This window comes from Chelon labrosus, assembly GCF_963514085.1.
Source record: "Chelon labrosus genome assembly, chromosome: 2".
NCBI lineage: Eukaryota > Metazoa > Chordata > Actinopteri > Mugiliformes > Mugilidae > Chelon > Chelon labrosus.
In genome coordinates, this window is record NC_140338.1 from 7,300,655 (window position 1) to 7,316,281 (window position 15,627).

Here is a 15,627-nt window from a genome sequence, read left to right on the forward strand (position 1 = left end):
AAGAAATTGAAAACCTTGATATGAAAGGCAACTCTATCTCCAATCAGAGTCAAACATTCTTGCGGGAAACGCATCAGCAAGTAGGCAAACCTAACAGCTAAACAGGAATGTACACAGACAAGTAAGAGGCCCAAAAAAATCTGCCTGCTCCTCTTCCAACACTTTCGCTTTCCGACCAGCTACCTACCCCAGCACCCACCTAGGCCTTCAGTGACCTCCAACTTTATTTGAAACACGTCTTAATACAGTCGTTATGACGCCACAGCTATCGAAACCATCAACATCGTACGGATATGCAATAAAACGGGACTTGCATTGTAGACAGGTATCTCATATAGGGAGATGAATGCCATTTATAGAACAAGAAACTCACTTAGAACAATTCAAAAAGTCTCCTCTCACTCACTGCAGCCACATTACGTCAAATGGATACGTCAAATGGATACGTCAAATCCAGAAACATTAATGTCGACCCAATAGAACGCCAAAATATATATAAAAGATGTAAATATAATTAATTTTACTTTAAGAAACAATTAAGAGATCTCCTCAGAGCCTGTCAACCAAGGGTAGCGCTCATAGTTGCTGACCTGAAGAAGGCGGACACACGCTTTCCCAGGCTGGGTCAGGCTAGCTAGCTCCAGGATTGGAGGGCCATTCCTCACAATATCCAGCTTTTCCTTCAAAGTCTGCCATGAAAATGAGTTTCTAAGAAGATCTGCATCCAAATCAAGAGCCTCTCCTTTGTCCGTCATTGTTGGTTCAAAAAATAGCTATTAAACCGCTAATGGGGACAATTTGCTTGTGCAGCTCACAACAGATGAACGTGAACAACTAGCTTGGCTTAAACGGAGAGGCTCTCTGACTGTCCAATCAGAGGACGAGAAAACGCTGACGTTGCTGTAGGCCACGGGGAAGGCCTAACAATACGAACTTGAAACTTGATTGGTTAAAAGAACAGCGTCATTACAATGTGTTTCAAGCTTCAGCCGCCTGCAGTTTTAATTGCGAAGGCCCAGGCAGATTTCTTTGACGACAGCAACACGTGACGGCTGAAATATGATTGGATAAAAGCTCGAATGCAAAGTTACACTGCCAGAAGCGCCGCAGCTAAGAGACAGACAAGCTATAACACGAAAAGGATAGGCTACTGGGAATCATTTAATAAGATTAATGGGATAATATTAAAAGTCAGTGATTTTGATAAAGTTTAGGCCAGCGGAGAAGGCTTTGCTGGCCCTGACGGCCCGCCGCTGCCAGCACGTCAACAGGTAATCAACAGCTCTATCTGTGTGCATGTGTTTTAGTGTATACACACTATGACTGTCTTTCTGCTCGGCCCGTTTGACTTTTCACTGTGTGCACAGACTGTGTGTCCATGGATCTGTCATACCTCCTTATTTGCATTACTTTAGACTTTCTACCGCTAAATTTGACATAAAACTGTCAAGAAATCTCTGTCTGTAAGGTACAAAAAGTGATTTCTGACCATCTTGTAAAGGTGAATAATATCTAATTAATGGACTGAATATTCATGAGACTTCCGTCTTGTGACAGAGAGCGTCAGCTGCCATGTCGACTTCAAAAATGAAGACAGACTTGTTGGTTTAGACACACACACGCACACACACAGAGGAATGGTTAATTGTGTTGTGTACTGTTGTTGACTGCTTTCACTTGGTACCAACAGCAGCATGTATTTTCAGTTTCTTAATCAAAACCTGTGACAGTGATGTTATTGAGGGAAACAATCTGCTCTGTGTAGTGGCGGAGTGTGACTCAGGATGAACCAATTTACTGAAGTACCATACAGTTTAAAAAAAAAAAAAGTGTCTCTATTTTGGGCCAAGTGTTCCGTTCACTGCTTGTTACTGTTCGGGTTTAAAGTACTAAGAGCAAATACACATGAACACTTTGGAAAATGTGATGCGATGTCGGACTGAGCTTAACTTGTAGAACATTAAAATGCTGCTTGAACATCAATACACCGATCAGCCGATCACTTCCACAAGAGAAGTAAATAACATTGAGCATCTTGTGATAATTCTGTTGGGAAACTTTTGGACCTGGCATTCCTTCTTGTGGATGTTACTTAGACATGTAGCACCCACCTGGATGCTGCCATCAAGGAGTGCCATTGCTATGGGATGAGGGTGCCTGGTCTGGTCTAGGCTGGTGCTACATGTCTAAGTGACATCCACACGAATGAATGCCAGGTCCAAAAGTTTCCCAGCAGAACACTAAATTGTCACAAGATGCTCATTTGTTGTTCACTTTTCCTGTCAGTGGTCATAATGTTATGCCTGATCGGTGTATATATGTTGATATATGCTCGGCACACATCCATTAGTTCATATGAAGAGTTAAAACTGTGACTAATGCAGATTTATGTGCCCGTATTCAATGGAAGTTCAAAGTACAACAAAGCGTTTGCCAAATTCCTTGAAGCGGATCACGCAGCCTGTTGGCGTGTCATAAACATCAACCTACAGAAACCGTGTCAGTGTATTGTCTGGGCAAGACTGACACACCAACTAGTATAAAATAATAATAAGAAATTCCCAGCAGCCTCACCTGTTTCTGCAGAAACAGCTTCTTACCTTTTGTTGCATTCAAGGACTTGATATAATATATGATATCGCAAATCTTACCGTGCAAATTTATATTTGAAGCTCTTGTGTGTTGGACTTGGGGAATAAATCATAACACGCGGATAAGAGGAGGCAGATTTATCGGAGTATGTGTTTGGGGTTTTATTGCCTATAAAATCAATTAAATAAAACGCGGTGATGGGAAAGTATTCGGTGTTACTGTCAGACTGTCACTATCTCTGTTTTACAACCTTTGACGTGCCAACTTTATTTTCCAGTACTCTTTATTCCGCTGGCACTTGAAGGCAACGCTACATGCGCCCCAGCCACACCTCCGTCCGTCGTCCCGTCAGGTGAGAAGAAGAAGAAGAAGAAGAAGAAGAAGAAGAAGACAGCCCAGCTTTACCTGTGTGGGCAGTGACAGCTCAGCAGAGACTGAGCTTCTTGGTGTCAGAGAGTTTCTGAGCCTTTAGGAGGGCTCGAACCGCGGCCGCAGCCATGGCCGAGTCCCAGCTCATGTGCATGGAGGACGGGCGCATCGGAGCCAAAGTCCCGGAGTCCAAACCGGAGTTTTACTACAGCGAAGAGCAGCGCGTTGCCATCGAGGAACTCCTGAAGAACGGCGACGGCGCCTTCAAGACGAAACTCAAAGAAGACAACGTCAAAGACTTTTTATCCGCCAGGGAGGTCAAACTGCTCCTGAACACTTTCAGAACGTACGACCAGAAGGATGACAGCGGCGGCAGCGGTGGGAAAGCGGCGCCGGCAGCGAGCGCCGGCACCGAGGCGGACTCGGGGGTCCATTCCACCTACTGGCCCCAGATGTCGGACACGGAGGTGCCGCCGCTGGACATCGGCTGGACTAACGGGGGGATGTTCAAAGGGGTGACCCGGGTGGCCGTGCACACACACCCGCCCAAAGACAATGGACCTCACATCAAGGAGGTGGTGCGCCGACTCATCCAGGAGGCCAGTAAGGTGAGGGTCCGAAAAAAAAACTCACTACAGGCCCATTCTAATGGAAACCAGTGATTATTGTTCAGTCCTAAGTTTTGGTGCCATTTGAATATAATGATAACTATCCAGGAAAGTATTTGCTTGTATGTTTACACTAAACACAACACATATCAGTGATGCCCTGTGAGTTTCTTAGACATAAGATTAGATTAGAAGTTCAAATGGTGTGTGTGTGTGTGTGTGTGAGGGGTTGAAATGGGTCAACAACAGTTTTGTTTTCCGTTTCAGCCTCTGTAAGTTATTACACCTTTATTGCCTGTTAGTGGAATTCCACTTGACCTGGTTACATGCACAGTAGAGAGATGGGATTTGCGTCTCTTTGAAGGGAGCCGTATCTTGTGGATCGGTTCCTTTCAAAGAGCCGTTCAAAATACTGTCTCGTTTTGATTTTTGATTATTTTTAAGATAAATAATCCCCGGAAGGAATGATAGGGTGAGAATCGGATCAGAATCACTCAGACTTCAGTATATGTACCAGTTTATATTCTATTGGTGGGATTTCTGAGTTTGATTTATTCTGAAATATTGATTCTTTGGCAAAGACCTTTGTGTTGACTGGGAATCGAAAGCAGGTCAGCTGCTTGTATGGCAGCTATGCTCACCACTATACCACCAACACTTTAATATTTTGGCAAATAATACACTTTAGTCTTCACATTTTGTCTTTTTGAGTTGCCCGCCACTCACTTCAAATGACACGCGTCCTCCAAATTCATGAGTCACCCATCAACTCTGCTGGGCTCCTACCCTTGTGCCTGTTCTCCTTCTTGTGCATACATCTGTGTGAAAAATAATAATAAAATAATAAAACTAATTTTTTTAAAATAGAACCGTTCGCAACTGCGACTCAGTTCCAATCGTTTTAAAGAGCCGGTCAATAGATTCGGTTCGTTAGCAAGCGTCACAACTCTAATTCACAGCGCACTACTGCTAGCATCAGTGGGATATCTAGCATTTTCAGGAAGTCAGGCTGTCATTAGTCGGAGGGGATAAAGAAAGTTTTAAAAGCAGGACGACAAATTGATTGAAAATCAAGAAGAATATGGACCAGTGGTTTATGGAACTAAGCTTGCAGAAGTTTTCCTCCAATTCACCTACAAGGACATCAATGAGGTTGAGCACTAGTGCTGGCCTGAATTCAGCTTTCTCCTGTAGTTACCAAAAAGATTGATGCCCGCAGCTGTCTACAAAGTCGTGGTTTGGCATAGCAACAAGATAAATAGGGAAAAACAGGCCCAGATTGGGTGTGGGGAACCCATATAGTTTGGTACAGCTACACTGTCCAACCACTGTGCGCTCTATTGTGTTGCGCTACACAAGGCTCAGCTGGGGGTGGCGAATGTTTGCGTGATTAAGTCCTCCTTACACAGTAACTGAGGGCCTGTAGTGGGTCGGCGAATCTGAGTCGCCTTTCATACTGTTTACTCATGGACTGCCGGAGCTGCGCTGAGTCATCTGTTCCGTTTGCTCACACCGACAGGCCCCCCTCGGCTCACCCTGGGACGATGACAGGGGCATGTGTCAAACACTTTTTCATTGAATTGTCCTTATTGTGCAAGTTAGTATTTCCTCTTAGAAATCCCTGTCCTGTTTTTTTCCTGCCCTTCCTTTTGCTCGCTCATTTTCTTTCACTCTCTTCTGCCTGATTACAGATCACTTCATGCCATTCAGATGAATTGCAAGTGGCAAAACAGGATCTCTGGCTCTTGTCAGGCTTTTTTCTGTGTGTGTGTGTGTGCGCTTTATGAAGAATGGCATTACAGCTTTCCTTCCTGGTTGTTCCACTTTCCTGTCATTGCCTTGTCATGTTGTGCATACGTCAGGTATTTTGTCAGCTGAGTGCCTGGATTAATTTTTCACTTGTTCTCTGATAGCTCTCGAGAAGGTTTAGGGTTAATCCTAACACTCTCCATGCACTTACTATGTTACTATGTTTTCCTTTATAGTATTTATGCATCCTTCTGGGTGTTCCTACAAAACTGTCAGCTAAAGAAGACAACTTAATATGCAGGAGAGTAAAATTTTTTTTGTGCGTGAGTGAAATGCAGAAAACCTTCCTCCCTGCTTCTTGTTATCAGAGTAGCAAGCAGCTAATAATAAACATGCAAACACACGTAGCTTGAATGTGGAGTAACCAGTCCACCGGGCATGAACACGTTAATCCTTGCACGCTTTCTTCTTTCTCTTTTTTTTTTTTTTTTTTTTTTACACCTCTGTGTCTTTTTTCCCTCACTCCTGCTTGATGTTTACGAGCCTGAGTTCGGACACGTCTCGGCGTGCACCTCTGTTGTTCCTCTCGCAGGCCCGCTCTGCATTTTTTCTCAGTGAGACACCACCAGCGGGGCCTCCCCCAGCCTGACAGTGGAACATTTGTTGCAAACTCGGAAGAGGCACTTTTTCCACCACTTTGCTTTTCAGGGAACAGTGAAACAGCTGAATAACCCACATTTTCCCAAACCTCCACACTGTCTGTGTCCGGCGAACACGCCCCGTTGTGTCTGAAAGGACCCCGTCTTCTATTGTGGTCTGTGCACGTGATCTAGCAACTGGTACTGGTTCTGCATGTCTGCGTGACCAACAGTTTGTCTTGACCTACATATCATGAACTTTAACTGACCAGACTCATATAAATATACTGTACATAGTACTTTCCCATTATCATAAATGTGTAACCTTAATGTTTTATATGTAAATAAAGCCAAAATATCAACTAAATGTATGTAAGAGATGTCAAAACAGTTTTACATGGTTTTCTTTAGCACCACCCTCAGACCTAGGTTTATTTAGGTCTTATTTTGAATAAACAGTGGCAATAAGGTAATAAACCATTCCGTTCTGAATGCGTTCAAAGTTCAAAGATCACTGTAATTGTTCTTATTCCTTATCATTTAAGCTTCCTATGTTCATGGTGTTTATTAACTTCTATTTCTATTTCTTGTAAATCTGTCCATACGCAAATCTTGTAATTTTATATATACATTTATATAACTATCTTACACCTATTTTTCTTTTTACAAGTGTTTTTTAATCGTGTATTTTTTTTTTATGTGCAACTGAGCTACTCAGAAGAAGAATTTATTGTGATTTGGCACTGATGTTCACTTGGCCTCAAAGGCGAGCTGATTTGAATTTGACCTCTCAAAGCGGCATTTTTTGGCCTTTGCGTCGTATGCCAGTCGTGACAAAATTCCCCCACGCGCGCCCAATGGAATACAATGACGGCTTTTTATGTCCAAAGGTTCAAAGCTCAACTGCGCCGTGAGATTTGTTTTTTACTGCCAAACGACAGAGGGTTAAAAAGAAACCTATTCACTGAAATGCCATGAGGCATCTAGGATGACGGGTGTGGGGTAACAATCAGGAAGATGGCGTTTGTCAGAGTTTAGCATCAGCTACAGCTCTGAGAATGATCGGTATGACTTTGTTCCTCCTTTATGAAGTTAGCTTTAATGAAATTTGGTGTTCGCTGCTAAGTTTAGTAGACACTGCTGCTTCTGACTTTCTCTTGTTTTAAGTCTCTGCATGACCTCAATCTTGTTATCCCATTATGGTACGTGGTTATTAATATAGCTACGGCATTGGACGCTGCGTTTGTGTTTTATCAAGCTGGTTTTGTTTTGTTGGAGATGACTTAATAATTAATATAAGTCAATGGGGTTCTTTTTGCTATTGTGTTTTGTCTTGGTACAAAACTAGTCTCTCCCAGACTATTATGGCAAAAGCGAATTATAAACCTCGTCAAATCCCGGTGCTTTGCATGTGGAGAGATCTGTTGTTCTAAGTCTTAAATTCCTCCGCGGATCTTCTTTTGTTGGTGCAAACCTTTATCTGTGATACGTCAGCCTGACTGGAACACAGCAGAACAATAATGGTAGCTGTGACTCTCTTTCATGAGGCCTTTTAAAACCCTCAAGGTCAATGTAATAGCTGGTGCTTAAGCTAGACGGATTAGCCTTACTCCATTGGTTTCTTTGTTTGCAGCCTCAAACAGAGGTGAGGTTTCTGTTTCTGTGACTTTCACTGTACCTGCGTTGTGTGTTCATGCTTTATTTTATCTTGAATTCTGCATTTTTTAAATTAGCCATACAGCAGTAAACAGATAAAGATTGCTACTGTTGCTCTGTGTTTTCATTTGTGCATTTACATCGCTAACGAAGGTTTCTCTTCCAGGTGATAGCAATAGTGATGGACATTATCACGGACATCCAGATCCTGCAGGACCTGATGGATGCAGCTTCGCGCCGGTCCGTGCCCGTTTACATCTTGCTGGACGAGCAAGGTGTGCCACACTTCCTGGATATGTGCTCCAGGCTGCAGATCGGCTCACAGCACCTCCGGGTAAGAGCGCACTTTTACATACGAAATGAATGGCGAATTTACAGATGGGTTTCAGTCGCTTTGCATTTGAAACAACAGGCAAATTCGATTGAATGTCTGTCACTTATGTTCCTGTCACATTCACTGTAGTTTCAGTTCTGGTTAAATTCTGACACTTAATCTGCCAGCTTTAAGACAACTCTCATTCTGTCCTGAAGTGACCAACTGAAGACTCTGAACAAACAGAGGAGGAAGCTTTGCAACCATCTCCTGATGTGCTGTTAAAGGAGATAATTTTGTAAAAGATAAAAAAAAAATCTCTACTACTGCATGACTGTTCAACAACCTTGGCCAGTGAGCTCCCTCTAGTGGTGGGGAAAGGTGCAGCACAGACACATGACAAGTTCAGTCTCACTACTGCACAAGTACCTCAGAGTGGAACATGTTTATCATTAAGGGGTTTTTGCAGGTACAAAATGCTTTGTGGGCCAGTACCTGTATGGGCATACTGGCCCCCATACAGGTACCAGGACTGGGATCTATGTCGTGCTGCTGCAGGATCTGGATGTTTGTGAGAATGTGCATCACTAAAGCTATCACCTGGAAGAGAAACACAGTTCAGCTTTTAAATGCATTGCTGAAAACTAAAACAATTGGGATGTACATTCAATATTTGGGAATCTATGTCCTAAAAGGAAAGTTAAATAGTTTTTGATCTTATACTTTGTGACCTGGCTCAACGCCATTTAAGTAAAGTGGGAAAAACACTTAATTTTATTATGAACTTCGAATAAAATAATCATCAAGTGTAGTGTGCGATGGGTGTAATTAAACGGCACAAAACCCTTGACCAAGCATGCAGGTGGAGGCCTGGGAGAGAGCACAATGAAATGAAGCCACTTAAATAGGATTAGGCTCTATTTGCTCAGGTCAGGTGTGTGCTGTTTCCTTCCCTACACAAACACACTGTGCACAGTGCTGGGGCAACACTGCTGAGCTGTATGATCTGACCCTGATTGCAAGGTTTTAAAAGTCAGCTGTGTCTGTACAGCTGGATTTTCTCTTGCTGGACGTTGTTGTTGTTGTTTTGCGTCCTCGGCCTGACTGTGATCCTCTGTCGTTGCAGAACATCCGAACCAGAACCCTTCAGGGACTCGGCTTCAATTTATCCTTTGGCAAACTCCCCGGTTCACTCTGTAATAAGTACATGCTGGTGGACGGAGATAAGGTCATGTTTGGCTCCTATAGGTGAGGTCTTTTATTCTTGACTTGTGTTTTATTCACTTGAGATGAGAGAGAACATGTGTGCGCCGATCAGCCAAAACATTAAAACCTTTGGTCCTAGTATTCGTGTGGATGTGGACAATTAAACATTGTTGCTGACCACGATTCTCTTGAACAGCAGCAGCCACCCCGAGCAGGACAATGTGGCGAGAAAAAAGCAAAATAACCCAAAGGCGTTGACCTGGCCTCCAAATTCCCTAGATCCCAAACTGATCAAGTATCTGTGGGATGCACAGGAACAAGCCTGATCCACAGAGGCCCCTCCAGTCAACCCACAGGAATGCAAAGGTTCCCACTACTAAAGTCCTGGTACCAGATACCATGGGACACCCTTAGAAGGCCCCGTGTCTAGTCCCCAATGAGTCAGAACTATTTCGGAGTGGCACAAGGGAGACCTACACAATAACGCAGCTGGTTTTAATGTTGTGGCTGATTGGTATACTCAGAGCATTGTCATTAGCCACGCACGTTGAGTGCCAGGGTACTGTAAGCGCACATGACTGGTCGTTCTGGAAAGAAACACCACCTAGAACTGCATTCAACACTTTGGATTAAAAAAGATTGCCCAACTAAGCAATCGACATCATACAACTAATGTCATATTGCTACAACTAATAATAATAATAATGTAAACGATGGCCAAGCAACAAAGATTGTGGATGATGTGTTGAAGTTCATTCTTGTTGTTTATCTTGTCTATCCCAAGTTTCTCCTGGTGTACGTCTCGTATGGACCGAAACATGATCACCGTAATGACGGGACAGGTCGTCGACTTCTTCGACCGGGACTTCCGTGAGATGTATGCCATCTCTGAGAAGCTGGACCTCTACAAGGAGTTTCACGTTAGCGCGCCAGCTTCTCGCGCGGCCGCCGCAGTTCGCCCCAAAGCGGGTTCCATACGCCCGGTGTTGCCAGCAACCACCTCCCGCTTCCAGGTTACCTTAGGGGGTTCACGGAGAGGTGATATCCAGGTGCCTGCTCACAAATACAACAACCCCAAATACTTACTGGCGCTCGGGGATGGTCCACGTCCGTCAGCGTCTCTGCAGGAGAAAGGACCTCTGCCCGGGACACTAGATGACTTGGATAGACCACGGGTGGCTAGCCGCATGATGATGGATTGGGTGAATCAAGTGCCCTCAGAAGTCTCAAATGAAAGCTTCAAGGACGCCAATGGCATCACGCAGGAGAAAAAGGGATGGATGATGAAGTTCTCCAGGCGGAAATCTCCCAGTAAACTTTCTAAGAACAGCAGCCCATGCCCTTCACCCATAGAAACTAAACAAACTGGGAATGAGGATAGTTTTGAGGGGACTGTCATAAAACCAACCAAACAGAGTAAGAAGCAATCTAAACAGAGCCGGAGAACTACATCGCAGCAAGCTGTCGGCACTGCACAGGACAATGAGAGTAAGTCAAAAATAAGGCGCATATAGTGTACATGAAGATCTAAATGATTTAATCCAGTGCTTCCTAACATGCTCATGAGAACAGGTGAATGTGAGAGGTAGGGTTAGGGAGTCAGAAACGTTTGTTTTCTTTCTCTAGTCTTGTAAAACTACTACTACTGCTACTACTACTCATCGGCTTCGTCAGAACCCGTAGAACCTGCGACTTTTAAGGGATCTACTAGGGGTTGTAAAGAGTAGTTGACTTCATTGCTGTGCCATGACACTTGGACAACATGGACGCCTCCTAGTAGACAGGTGAAGAGCCCAGTGGGTCATTGCAGCAAACTACCAGCGGTTTATCAAGTGTGTGGAAATACTCCACTAAAGATGAAGAGCATACTTCCTTGACATGTCAGTCCTTAAATCCAACACAAGTACTACTGCAATGCACGCTCATCTAAAAAGGCATCCGCTAATGCTAGCAGAGGAACGGTCCAAATCCTCTCGACAGCGGCCAGTTGGCAACTTCATCAACGCCCTGCGGTAACAAAAGAGAAGGAGGCTGCAAATCAGCTGTTTGATAAAGTTATTAGATCTTTAGCAGCAGTACATGGTGAAACGGTGATATTTTATCATATCTTATAGCAACATATTGTGGAGTACGATTAAATGCTATTGGCGGTGCTGAGTTGCTGCCTGTTTTTATACAGGCTATACATATCTGCAGTATGTAGCGCATGAGCTGTCTCAACATATGTATTCAGGTCAAGATTTCATTGTTGCAAAGTATTACTATCTACTGTGTTTTTATTAGTGACGTCATCAGAGACTAGTCTCTGTCAGCTTGACTTTCATCACGCAAAAGATTTGGAAAAATTGAGCAAAATTCAGTTTTAACACATTATTTTTAGATCTGTCACCTAATGCCTATCCTCTCCCCTTACCAATTACTTTGTGTAATGGTGTAACTTGAGTTTCTTTTACCGTTAACTTATTTATTTACTTCTTCTTTTTCTCTCAGGTGTCAAGAGCCGACCTCGAGGAAAATGCACAGTCTCCTGAGCTGAGCGCAGTCGCACGTTTGCATTACGAAAATGACTCTTGACGCTGATGTCTCAGTTGATTGTGAAATGTTGCAGATATTGTGCACCCGGCATTGTGACAACAGAAAGACACTATGGTGACATGTGATCACTTTGCGCTCAGTGCCAAATGTAAAATCAAAGTGTTGTGTGATATTCTCTGATCGGCCAAAACATTAAACTGACACGGATGCATACTGCATGTCAAGGGGTGGGGTTAATAAGGCAGCAAGTGAAATGTCAGTTCTTGGAAGTTGATGCTTTGGAAGCAGGACAACTGGTTGTGGGCAAAATATTGGTGGCTAGACGGTGGGTCAGAGGAAACATGTTCTTCTGGGTTCTTTTGGGATGTATACAGTTGCCACTTATCAAAAGTAGTTCAAACAAGATTGACGCTGATGCATGTGAAGACTTTCCTGTTTGGTCCGAGCCCACAGAGGAGCCACTGTTGCAGAAATTGCTTAAAATCCAGTTGGAACGTTGTTAATCGCTGCAGACGGGTGACGGCACACATGCTGAGGCCCGTGACCACAGAAAGCATCTAGAATGGGAACAGTGGCTTCAGAACCAGATCACGGAGCAGTGAAAGGAGGTGGTCTGGCCTGATGATTCACGTTGTTGGTTCTTTTTTCTTTCTTTGTGGTGGTTGGCCTGGTGTGGGTGTGTCTTTTACCTGAGAGAGAGATGGACCGTGGAAGTAGGTGGCAACCGTGTGGTGCTCTGGGCATCATCTTCTTCTGGGAAATTCTGAGCCCTTGAAATTCATGTACATGTTTGACTTGTTCCACCTACCTAAAAACTGTTTCAGGCCAAATACATCCCTTCATGTTGGCAGTATTCAATCCTGGCAGTTGCCTGTCTCAACACCTGGCCATACTCCAAAAGGAAATTTAAGAAATGGTTAGAAGAACATTGCAAATATTTCAAGGTGTTGACTTGGCCAGCGTCTCCAGATCTTAATCCGAGCGTCTTGCAGTTTACAAGACGTCAAGCATCCACTGTTAACGGACTGATGTAAGGTGCTTTCCTCACCAGGTCTGACCTCTTTAGGAGGTACAAAGTGAACAATAAGAGACAGGCAGTGTTAATGTTTTGGTGTTATGTTTCCCTGGTGATGAGCTGTTTGATGCTTCAGGTTCTTCCCTGCTGAACTCTCACTCCACAGTTGCAAGGTGCACAGAACTTCTCTGACATGTTGAAATAAGACAAGCAGCTGCAAATTGTCACTCTTGGTTGAGAGCCAGAGCAAGCTAAAGTGGGTATTTTTTCTCTTGCTGCTCCTCATATAACAAAAGAACAATCTTTGGACATTTGACATGCAACGGAAAATTGTGGTAAAGAAAAAGCAGCCGAATACATATCAACTTGTGTTTAGTCAGGTTAAGTCATTGGGGGCCATTGGATCTGTACGACAATGCACTGTTTTAAATCTTAGTGTTTTTAATATTGTAATTTATCATGCAAATAAATGTTTCCAAAAAGATACCTGTTTGATTCGCATCCAAATAATGAGATATGTTGGTCTTTAATGCTTTTGAAATTGTTTTGTAAAGGTGCAGCACAGATTTATTTTTTTGTAACAGATTTATTTCTCAGGTGTGGATAAAGGAACATCCTGTCACCTAACAGTCCCAGAGACACCAAATAAGCAGCACTTTAGAGATTTAGGTGCCAATTTCCTGAGCGTTCCCTGTGACTCTAATCCCTCATAATGTTAAATGGCAGTGGTGGGATTTGAACCCACGCCTCCTTAGAGACTGGAGCCTTAATCCAGCGCCTTAGACCTCTCGGTCACACTGCCTGCAGACAAAAGAAGGTTCTGGGTTCGAATCGACATGTGGGCTCTTCGTGTACTCCTTGAATTCCAGGCGGTTAGCAGCAAGAAGGAAAGTTGTGGGTTCAAAGCCATTAGCCGACTGGTGCCTCCCTCCACGTACTCCCTGGGTTAACTGGTGATTCTAAATTGGCCGTAGGCATGGGCGTAGTAGTAGGGGGAATAGGGGACCTGACTACCCAGAGCCCGAGTAGGAAGAGGGCCCATGAAAATCCTGAATTTATTTTTATTTTATTTATTTATCTGAATGAATTGAGCCATCCAATTAATTGGTGTCATAATGTATTTCGAATATATTGATAACATCAACTGAGAGAATAAACTTTGTGTCACAGCCCTCCCAACATATTGGACATTCTGTAGGGGCCCCTCTTGGAGACGCAAAATGGTTTAGTCCACCCATAGACAGCGGTCGGTGACAGGTACGTCAGTGAGCACAGGTTGAATGACCTGGAGGCTAGCTGTCATCATGCCGCCCAAAAAACACAAGTCGGGCTACCAGAAAAAGAAATAGGTCAGAATGAGGGGAAGCAATTGTTAACTGTTTTCTTTCCGAAAGGTGAACCGAGTTTACTTGTTCTTTAACTGCATCCAATTAATGTTAACGTTGTCGTAGTCCAGAGTCCGTGGGCATTTACTGGGATGTAAATTACATCTTTACATCTCGTGTAAGGCTTTAGCAAGGCTTTATTTCTTTTTCTGCAAGCTGAATAACAATTTTATTGAAAAATTAGATTTGATTTGATTTCATTCTCTGTGTACAGTTGTTGGCTCCTAATCAAGAATAAATGTATCAAAACGTTAGTACACAAACCAGATGTAGCCCATGTTTATAGGTGTTTGAGCACAAGTAGGCCAAATGCGTCAATTCAGGTGGTGAATGAAAGAACCAGTCATCAATATAATCTGACCTGATTTTAGCTTAAAACTCGATTTATTCTTGTTTATTTAGTGCACGAAGCGCACTGGCATGGTTAGGGGCCCACTGATATTTAGAGTGTACAGGGCCCAGAATGTGGTGCTACGCCCCTGGCCGTAGGTGTGAGTGTGAATGGTTTGTCTGTCTCTCATGTTAGCCCTGTGATAGACTGGAGACCTGTCCAGGGTGTACCCAGCCTCTCGCCCGATGACAGCTGTCATAGGCTCCAGGCCCCCCTGCGACCCTTCACAGGAATAAGCGGTTACAGAAGACGATGAAGTTGGCCATAGGTGTGAGTGTCAATGGTTGTCTGTCTCTGTGTTAGCAGTGTGATAGACTGGTGGTTACAGAAAGTGAATGAATTTTCACAGTAGGTGGGTTTTAATGAGGGTCAAAAGAAATAAGAAAAAATCTTCACAATAATACAGAAAAACTAAAAAACAACAACAAATTGAATTAAAGAAGGCTTAGGTGTTGTGAAATCCTATGTAAGCTCTTAGCACGACTGTCCAAACATAAGTCATCACTTTCCTTCTCATGCTGTATTAAAGTGAAAACACCACGATTGCACTGCACAAACCGGCCGCTAGCTGCCCCCCGCGGCCCTCCCTCTGCTTCTCCTTTCTGGGTGTTTACTCATAGCTCACAGAGCTCAGAGAGAGGAAGCAGAGGCCTGATGGGAACTCGAGGGTTGACTCGAGGGTGGTGGTGTGACAGAGGTGGAGGTTTGTGCGAGTGGGGATGTGGTGCAATTGTGAAACAGGAAGTCAGAGCTGCAGCAGGAAGAGGTGTTCTCACACTAAATTAAAGACTAATTTTACTGACAGGCATTTATTTCCTGTGACACTCGCCCTTCGGTGTTCATCCTAAAACACGTCGACTCATTTGTTTATTTATTAATTTATTTTTGAGCAGGAAATGCACAGGTGCAATTAAAAACGATCTGAGCTGAGATAACCCGAGTTCATTGTTAACACCCGCCCCGCGGAAACAAGTCAAAATAGAAAGAAAGGCCACGTGAAGGAGAAGTTAATTCATGACGAAATATCAAAGTCCAGTCAAAGTCAAAGAGGTTTTTCTTGTCTTTTCAGCCACATATAGAGGGCGCAGAGCATAGTGAGATGAGAGGACGCTCCTCCAGGACCATGGAGCTAAGTGAGTACATAGGACTGAGCGCAGTACAAGGGACTTT

At 43.7% G+C, this 15,627-nt stretch overlaps 1 protein-coding gene across 1 annotated transcript; it reads left to right on the forward strand.

Moving 5' to 3' along the window:
• Positions 1-541: 541 nt before the first annotated feature.
• fam83fb (family with sequence similarity 83 member Fb) lies at positions 542-13,344 on the forward strand. The gene is made up of 6 exons (XM_084565997.1): positions 542-1,271; positions 2,870-3,569; positions 7,779-7,946; positions 9,052-9,173; positions 9,916-10,619; positions 11,622-13,344. Exons 2-6 carry the CDS (start codon positions 3,090-3,092, stop codon positions 11,660-11,662), a joined length of 1,515 nt encoding a protein of 504 aa, XP_084422123.1. The 5' UTR covers positions 542-1,271; positions 2,870-3,089; the 3' UTR covers positions 11,663-13,344.
• The last annotated feature ends 2,283 nt before the right edge of the window (positions 13,345-15,627 follow it).

Excerpts from the sequence above, each read along its gene's own strand:
- fam83fb (XM_084565997.1), top strand. The coding sequence starts at position 3,090 with ATGGCCGAGTCCCAGCTCATGTGCATGGAGGACGGGCGCATCGGAGCC. Across the intron at positions 3,570-7,778 it reads TCATCCAGGAGGCCAGTAAG|GTGATAGCAATAGTGATGGA; the intron begins GTGAGGGTCCGA and ends TTTCTCTTCCAG. Across the intron at positions 7,947-9,051 it reads TCGGCTCACAGCACCTCCGG|AACATCCGAACCAGAACCCT; the intron begins GTAAGAGCGCAC and ends CTGTCGTTGCAG.